This window comes from Suricata suricatta, chromosome 12 (assembly GCF_006229205.1).
Source record: "Suricata suricatta isolate VVHF042 chromosome 12, meerkat_22Aug2017_6uvM2_HiC, whole genome shotgun sequence".
NCBI classification, from domain to species: domain Eukaryota; kingdom Metazoa; phylum Chordata; class Mammalia; order Carnivora; family Herpestidae; genus Suricata; species Suricata suricatta.
Window position 1 is genome coordinate 64,856,347 of NC_043711.1, and position 9,094 is coordinate 64,865,440.

General features: G+C 47.7%; 1 protein-coding gene and 1 long non-coding RNA gene across 7 annotated transcripts in view; one reads left to right on the forward strand and one right to left on the reverse strand.

Moving 5' to 3' along the window:
- BANF2 (barrier to autointegration factor 2) overlaps positions 1-4,388 on the reverse strand; it is a 33,652-nt gene extending 29,264 nt beyond the window's left edge. For 2 of the 4 annotated variants that reach the window (XM_029917617.1, XM_029917618.1), the window contains exon 1: positions 4,264-4,388. Coding sequence is in view for 1 of the 4 variants with exons in the window: in XM_029917616.1 (XP_029773476.1) it covers positions 3,891-3,938 (48 nt within the window). In the remaining 3 variants the exon portion in view is untranslated. Of the gene's footprint in view, positions 1-3,890; positions 4,027-4,263 lie in introns of all 4 variants that reach the window. The other 2 variants (XM_029917616.1, XM_029917619.1) reach the window with 2 other exon arrangements.
- Positions 1,233-7,323, forward strand: LOC115274187. 3 transcript variants are annotated; one of them, XR_003901126.1, is made up of 3 exons: positions 1,233-1,390; positions 3,268-3,777; positions 7,073-7,323. It is a non-coding gene; the product is annotated as an uncharacterized LOC115274187 (long non-coding RNA). The 3 variants fall into 3 exon arrangements; XR_003901125.1 differs by lacking the exon at positions 1,233-1,390 and adding an exon at positions 1,746-1,857; XR_003901128.1 differs by lacking the exon at positions 1,233-1,390 and adding an exon at positions 2,253-2,308.
- The last annotated feature ends 1,771 nt before the right edge of the window (positions 7,324-9,094 follow it).

Sequence of the window (9,094 nt, forward strand, 5' to 3'; positions counted from 1 at the left end):
ACTGAAGTTCTCGTCCAGGAAGATGGCAATAGGCAAGAAAGTACCCAAATACAATACAAGGGAGGAGTGCTTGCCCTCATCCCCCCTCCCCGCCCGGTGTGTTCGAATGTTGAAGTCCTAACCCCCAGAGCTACAGTAATAGGGGACGGGGGCCTTTGGGAGGTGATTAGGTCATTGGTGATTAGGATGGAACACTCATGATGGGATTAGCACTTTTATAAAGGAACCTTAGGTGCCTGGGTGGCTCAGACAGTGAAGTGTCCTACTCTTTTTTTTTTTTAATGTTTATTTTTGAGACAGAGAGATAGAGCATGAGTTGGGGACGGACAGAGAGAGAGGTAGCAGAATCCTAAGCAGTCTCCAGGCTCTGAGTTGTCAGCACAGAACCCAACACGGGGCTCAAACCTACAAGCCGAGCTGAGATCATAATCTGAGCTGAAATCGGAAGCCCAACAAACTGAGCCACCCAGGCACCTGTGAAGTGTTCTACTCTTGATTTCAACTCAGGTCATGGTCTCATGACGTTTGTGAGATTGAGCCCCATATTGGGCTCTGTGCTGACTATGGAACCTGCTTAAAGTTCTCTCCTCTCCCTCTGCCCCTCCCTCCTTCTCTCTCTCTCTTTCTCTCTCAATAACTAACTAACTAACTAAATAAATAAATAAATAAAAGGAACCTCAGAACGCTCTCTTTCCACCACATGAAGTCACAAGAAAATGGCTGTCCACACCTTGGAAGCAGACGATCACCAGAACCCTCCACACTGGCCCCCTGATCTCAGACTTGTAGCCTCTAGCACTGTGAGATAAGCCACCAGTCAATGGTGCTTTGTTACAGCAGCCTGAATGAAGGCACACGATAATGTCAGAATTTAGGAGCAGTTTGGAGTGGGGCTGGGGACAATACTAGACAACACAAGGAAGGCTGCTCTGAGAAGACACACCGGATCTGGGCGGTGATGTTAAACAGGGGCAAACTGTACAATGACCAGAGGGAAGGGTGATGTTGCCCAAGACCAGAGGGAGCACTGTGGCTTGTTGGAGGCACAGGCTGGTGATCTGGTTGGTGAATGCAGCAGGAGGGGGCTGAGTGGGGGAAGGGGAGAGAATGAGGTCAAGAGATGAAGTCACAAAAGTTGGCAGGGCCACAGCTACACTGTCCGGTTCAGTGACCACTAGCCACACAAGGCTATTTAGGTCAAACATATATAAAATTAAAATTTAGAACTCAGTTCCTCAGGCCCACCAGCCACATTTCAAGCACTCGATGGCCACACGTGGCTCATGGCTAGCATATGGCACAGCACAGATGGGAATATTTCCCTCAATGAGGCACATTCTATCTGCCAGCACTGGCCATCGAAGGAACCAGGAGTCAAGCAAGGTTCAAGGTCAGACCCTGTGCTCTTAAGCCTGGCATTTGATTAAATCCCTGGAGGTTATGGTTTTCCCCAGGATGAAATGAGGTCTGAATTATCCACAGCAAGATGTCAAGTCCACAAACAGTTGAACTGAGGTCTTACCAGGAGAGCATGTTCAAGGCTTCATCCATGGTAACTGGCAACAAAAAGGCCTGTTTAACTGACTTCTTTGCAACCTCATTTAGGCTGCCAATTTGGGGCTCCCTGATGTGAAAAAAGAATGGAGCGTGGCTACTATTTCAGGGCAGTGTGCAGAAGGGAAATTGCTACAATTAGCCAAAGCTGATTTTGATTAGCATATTTTCTTCCTTGGCACATAACATCTGTTGGTGTGGAAACAGTCACTCTGTCTTGTCCCATCAGAGGGAGAGGCATGGGCAGTGAATGACGCAGGCCCACGGGGAGCCCGACAGCAGCAGGACTAACTTGAAAAGGAGGTAAAATAGCCCCCGAGGAGAGGCACCTAAGTGGCTGTTGATTGAGTATCTCCTGATTTGGGGTCGGGTTGCGATCTTATGGTTTGTGGGTTCGAGCCTGGCAATGGGCTCTGCACTGATGGTGCAGAGTCTGCTTGGGATTCTCTCTCTCCCTCCCTCTCTCTCTCTTTCTCTCTCTCTCTCTCTCTCCTCCTCCTCCTCCTTCTCCTCCTCCTCTCTTGCTGCCCTCTTTCCCTCTCTCAAAATAAATACATTTGAAAAAATTTTTTAAGAAGGTAAAATAGTCCCTGAGGAACAAGTCACAAGCAGTTTGTCCTTAGGAAGGGATAAATAGGAAAGTGTTCCCTTCTCCCCCCGCCCTCCCCCACCCTGCACAGGCTGAGGAGCGACAGGTGGAGGTGCATGCTTTCCTTAGAGTTGGCCACACCTGCATTGTCATATACTGTTGGTGGTGGGTCCACAAGTTCCCTCCCCCTTGGGGTGGTTACCCAAACATACTCATCTGAGAAATGTAGACAATGATATCCACCTGATAGGTGAGGGACGGATTACGTAAAATAATCTCTGAGAATATGCCTGGTATACAATAGGTGCTTCATAAATGGCTGAATCATAATCTTCATAGGAAAGAGTTTTGGGAGAGGGAAAGAAATGGACTCAGGGGTGTTTGATTAGCATTCAGGCTGGTTCCAACCCTGTCACCCCTCATTCATTCATTCATTCAACAAATATTCATTCTGGGAATTGGCTCTGTGGCCTCAGGCTCCCCCCCACCCCACCAGAACCAGCCTGGCCACTGGTTCCCTACCTGGGTCCCAGCAGATCAGTGGCGCTGGTCCCTATGGTTCCTCTAAGCTTTTCCCCTAACAAAGTTTGTAGCCACCCTGGAAGGCCTGACCCATTTGGATTCAAACATGGGAGGTTAGCAAGGTTTTGAGACCCAGATCTTGCAATCTGGGATTTGGAACAGCTTTTAAAGATCTTTTCGTTCAGCTCCTGACTGATCACAAGGATCCTGTCCCAGCCCTGCTGACGGAAGGTACTCGGTTTGTCTGGACGCTTCCAAAGGCATTCTTGCTGCCTCGCAAAGCAGCCTATTCTATTTTCAGAGCGCTCTAATCTACAGATACGCTTGTCTGTATATGGAGAGTATAGAAATTCTAGGTTAATGTCCCTCTTAGAACACAGCACTCAGCACAGAACACAGTTGTCAGTTTCCATATCCGTAAGATGAGCACGAAAATACCTACTTCACCCTCCTGGTGGCAGGAACTCAGAGCAATAACAGAGATAGGCGATCTGACACTAGCAGGCGCTTAATGTTTGTTCCTTCCCTTTCGAAATGAGGGCTGTTGCAAGTGGAGGACATGGACCCCTCTGGCTCATCTCTAGACTGTTCTTTTGTTTCAGTGGAGCCTGAGTTGGAGCCACAGTGTTCCCCGCAGGCTTGGAGGACCACGACGACTCCGACTCCCGCATGCGAGGGAGAGGATGGCCACCACCTCTCACAGGAAGACAAACCACCCAGGCGTGAGGTGTTCTGCGCCTGCGCAGACCTAAGGTTCCTACAGAGAGCGAATGCTTGCTCAGGATGCGGGGAGGCAATGGACAGACAAGGCAGCGGGGAAAGCTGGCTCTGCCTCCGAGTGCCCCTACTCTGGTCCCCGCTGTCGGCTGTTGAAACCTGAGTGCACGTGTCCCAGCTGGGAAAAGCCAGCGTCCTCCCAGAGAGATGGCCCCGCACCCCACCCCGTCTTGTCTTCCGTGTTGCCTACGCTGTCGGTGTTCTAACCCATCTACCTACTTCCCGCTATGTTCTCAAATCTCTCTCACTGTCCCAAGAGGGAAGGAAGAGACTTGATACACCGCGCGCCACAGCCAAATAGAGAAGGCCAAGTGTACAGAGAGGAAAGCCATCATGTACGTGGTCGGACGGCCGGGGGGGCGGGAGGGCAGTCTCGGCATCCCTCACATCGCCAGGAAAGCTACACCTGCTCGCGCTGCTGTAAGGGTGTCGCTGGGTCGATGGCTACCTTTGTCCCCAGTTGGGACTCAGAGCGATCCTCTAGTGGATGTGCCATCTGAGAGCTTGGCCTCCCTGCCCTGGAGCCTCTATCGAGCACGTAGGTGACCTTTGCCCAGGGAGCTAGGACAGGTGGCAGACTGGGCCTGGGTGGAAATTAGAATAGAATATCACTTCCTGCATTTGGCAACCCTGCAGAGAGGTCGGGAAAGGGGTGTCTGAGTCAGGTGAACCAGCTTCCCAAGAAAGGCTCGGGCTTGTCCTGGCACATTTTGGGACGCCAGATCGGATGTGTTACTGTGAGTATTAGACCCTGGGGTGCTAGCCCAGCCAGCCATGGGCTAAGTTTCTTTCTGTGGTTCTCAGGAAGTCTGAATACTCACCCAGAGCGCCTGGCTGGTCGGCGCCACAGGTCAGCTTGTCTCGGTGGTTGCCGGGGCCCTGTTAGTGCAGGCTAGCCCTGGGAGGGTAGGCTTGCATATCCTGGGCCCAGGGACGAGTCAGGCCTGATATCCTGAATGGGCCACATTGTGATGTCACACCACTGGGGTCCCCCACAAGGTCTGCTGTCCCTGCTGTATCTGGGGACAGGGAGCTCTTCCTGAAGAGGTAACACATCTGACCGGCACTGTTGGAAAAAAGAAACAACCGCCCTGCTAGGGACCAACAGCCTGGGAGGCACCAGGTCCCTACCCTGCCTGGTTGGGTCGGCACAAGTAAACCAACTGCCTCTTTTCATTTTTCCCACACAAACTGACTTACAGGGGTACCCCCAGCCCTTAGCTATTCCTTTGTATATTTTCTATGATTGATTTGAAAGTCCAAGGCAGACCCAGGCCTTTCCCCCCACTGCCCGCCTGGTGTGTTCAGAGCACAAGCAGAAGAATTTAAATATTAGCTCAGAAAACAAATAGGAAGACGTAAATCTCTCTGACCCTCTCTCTTTAGTCAAACCTGACGCATGCCTTTCAGGGTATCTTCTATTGTTTATACACCTCTGCAGGTGACTGGAAATTAGGAACCATTTCTAGTTAATAAGCCCCCAAACGGAAGGAAAATCCTACAAAAGGGGCCAAAGTCTAAAAGGTTTCTCAGAGTTCTGTCCCATTGCTTCTAGGGTACTTGAAGTCAGGAACGGGAAGCATTCTAACCAAAGAGAAAATGGCCTTGCCGTGGAGACCATCCTAAATTTTCGAGTCTGAAACCATGAGTTTCAAGCTTTAGGAGTACATTTGAATCACCTGGAGGGCTTGTTAAATGACAGATTTATTGTCCCTGCCACCGCCCCCCCCCCCAGATTTCCTGATTCAGTACACTTGATGGAGGAGCCAAGCATCTGCATTTCTAACAGGTTCCCAGGTACTGCTGCTACTGGTCCAGGGAGTAAAACTTTTTTTAAAATTTGTTTTAATGTTTGTTTATTTTTGAGAGAGACAGAGGAAGACAGAACATAAGCAGGGGAAGGGCAGAGAGAGGGAGACACAAAATCCAAAACAGGCTCTAGGTCCTGAACTATTAGCACAGAGCCCACTGTGGGGCTCAAACTCATGAACCACCAGATCATGAGCTGAAGTTCAGCGTTTAACCAATTGAGCCACCCAGGTGCCCCCAGGGAGGGCACTTTAAAAAGTATTGCTCAAAAACGTAATGCTGCTGGTCTTCTGGGTTTGATCCTAAAATAACATTGCCAGCTGATGGCAGTATTCAAGGGGTTCTGGAGAACAAAAAGAAGCTTTAGCTTTGGGGCCAAGCTTGCTGAGTCCTACGTTCAACCAACCTGCCTTATTGAGAATCCACCTGTTCATTGCCAGTGCTGAGCCATGTTGGGAAGGCACAGCTCATGTCTGTGTTCTGCCCATAGCCTCTTGGCCTTACCACTTCTGTGCATAAAGGTAGCCTGACTTCCAGCCACCAGCACCTGTGTCCCTTGGGGGCTCTCCTCCGCTGCTGGAGCCCATCCTTTCTACAGGCAGTGCAGCTGTGAGCTCAGCAATTAAAATCTCTTCACCAATGACGTTTAGTGATTGGTGGATAAACACCCCAGCCCCTTCCTGCTCAGGCAGAGTCACGTCGCTCTATGCCATCTCCCAGAGGTTGGCACCAGGACAGAGCCTCCGTTGCCAATTGGTAACTGGCTTGGTAACACCCTTACCTTGCTGCCCTTCCTCTCCTGGCCCACCTCCCCACCCCTCTGCCAGAGTGTCCTAGGATTGCCTCTGAATAAGCAACTCACCCTTGAATCTTGCTCTCAAGGTCTGCTTCTGAGGGAAGCCAAGACCAAGACATCATGGATAAGGAATGGTTTTTGTCCTTGATAAGTTCACAGTTAGAGAAGAAAAGGCACATACTGTGGCTTAGTAAAGTCAGGGATTTCTGGGAATTGCTGGTGAGTGTCGGGTCTCCAGGCCAATGAGGCATTCTGTGGTTGCCCTTAGGAGTGTCATCATGGGCGCCTTAAGATAATGTAAGAGCTCAGATGATACTCTTGGGGAGGCCAGGGGGAAGAAGGGGCCTGGGAACCTGGCCGAAAGGCCTTTTCTTCCACACAGACAGGCCTGAATGGGGTACCTGCAAGGGACTGATTTGCTATGCAAATTCCTCTTGCTTCTACCTCCCTGGACATTTTCTCTTAAAACAGGAATATGGAGGCCGACCTGAACCATAAAATGTGACTCTTGTTAGGTTTGGGAGGCTGTCAGATTCTTAGAGAGGGGTTGGTAAGGGTTCCTGCTGGCCTGATAGGATTAACATGCTTTCCCAGGTGCCCACCCCCAGGCCCCATGTGCCTAGCCCCCCCCACCTGCACTGTAGCCAGTTGATCCAACTCCTCCCTTGCGTTTGCAGTGGGTGCGGCCCCCCAACTCGCCCCACATACCCCTCATCATCAGCGTCTGTCTGCCAGAGAACCCCCACATACCAACATACAAGCCAAATGGAAACCCTCCACACGGCATCAAAACACCCTTCAACCAAGTTCCTGGCCTCTTCAGTCAGACACTTACACACAGAAATTCTGGAACCACCAGTGAATGGCCCCAGTTGCTCCTTGCTGGATACCTTCACAGATCATTCACAGGGAACCGGGTGCCCAGAGTTCTTTCCCCACATTCCAACTTGCCTATGGGGGAAACGAAGCCTATCATCCTGGAACATTGTGCTAATGATAGTATTAACCGTTTTGGCATTACCCAGGACTCAAGAAATAATAGCTACCAACCATGAGCCTTGCCTCTAGACAAAAGGATCACGTACATGAGGGGCCAATTCTGAGACTTCATCACAGGCGAAGAGATGAAAACGGGCTCAGCTGGTGCCTTCAAAGACAACAGTCTCCATATCCATCTCATATTTTACACTCTCAAAGCCGCAAAAATGCCTTCGACCCAATAGTTTTATTTTGTGATTAATTTGTGACACAATTTAAAATATAGGAAAAACACATGCACTTGTGTTAATTTCAGTACTATTTAGAAATGTGGGAAATTGGAAATGATGTAAATCTCTAAAAGAGGAATGATTGAATAAATTCTAGAGAATCCCCAGTTTGGAGTATTAAGACCATTAATAAAATGGTCATTAGGACCACAGGGAAACAGAGAAGAATGGTATTATTAAGTGTAAATTTAAAAAGCAGAGGCTATAAAGAATTACAACTATGAAAACACTTGCCTGTGAAAAAATGCTCAACATCACTTATGATCAGGGAAATGCAAAAAAACTAGCACACACTCACAAGCATGGCTACAATAAAAAGGAATAGCAATACCAAGTATTGGTAAGAACGTGATGTAACCTGAACTTCCATACATTGTAAAATAATATGACCACCTTGGAAATGTGGTTGGTAGTTTTCTTTAAACATAAAGATCTACGAAATGACCCTGCAAATCCACTCCCACGTATTATGCAAGAGGAATGAAAACACCTCCAATTGTTGTACAAAAATGTTCATAACTGCTTTATTCACAGTGTCCCACAACCAGGAACAACGCAAATGTTCAATAACAGGTGAGGGAACAATACACAAGAATTCTTGTAAATTCTTGCAATGGAACATTAGCCAGCACTGAACAGGAACAAAATCCTAGCACCTACCTAATAACGTCATAAACCTCAAAGACACACTGAACAGCAGGGGCCAGAGACAAAGAGGACATATTTGATTCCACGAAGTTCTGGAACAGGTAGAACTAGTCTAAGGTAGCAGAAATGTTAGGTGATTGCCTGGAGGTGAGAGTGGGGTGGGGTGGGGGACGGACTAAAGGGATAAGGGAAATTTGTGGGGTAAAGGAAATGTTCTAGATCTTTCGTATAGAGGTATTACTCAGGTGCAAATATTTGCCAAAACTTGTCAACCTGCACAGTTAAAATGGGTGAATTTTAAAACATGTAATTTATACCTCAATAAAGGTAAAAATATGTGTATTTGTGGTATGTGTATACATGACATATATTACATATCTATACATTCACATAGTTATATAAATACACACACACACACACACACACACACACACACTGCTTGCCTAGGAGGAAAAACTAGAAGGAAATACACTGAAGTATGAAAAGCAATTGTGTTTTATTAATGAGAGCATACATGATTTCTTTTTCTTTTTTGCTTCTTAGATTTGCCAAAATTTCACCTGTATGGTTCTATGATAGAATAATAAATGTTCACGTTTTCATTGCGAATTACTGGAAGCAAGCACGTATGGTGATATATATAACACACTAGGTTTTTATTGCACATGTATATGATGAGTCCTGTGGATTTCTTTTCCTGTATGCCCACCAATCTAAATCTTCCAGCCAATTTCAAATCTCACATCCCCTACTAAGTCATTCATAATATCCTTACCAGAAACAAAAAACTGTCTTCTATCACCACCATCTCTTCATATATTGTTTCTCTTTAACCACGTCATCTGCTCACCAAGGCTGGAATAATATCTTTATTCTTTGTAGTCCCAACAATCCCTAGCACAGAAAAAGCACAGAAATTTGGAGAAAATAGATCTGAGCTAGCACTGTACATAGTGTACAATGATACAGGCTGTGCACTGCACAAACTCTGAGCAATGATACAAACGGCTCCCCTTGCTGCATGAATATTGCCCTCTGCAGTTGTGCAAACAGAGTTCTTGGTCAGAATCTCAGAACTTCCTAGTTTTGTGACCCTGAGGACGTTACCTCCTGAGCTTCAGTTTCCTTATC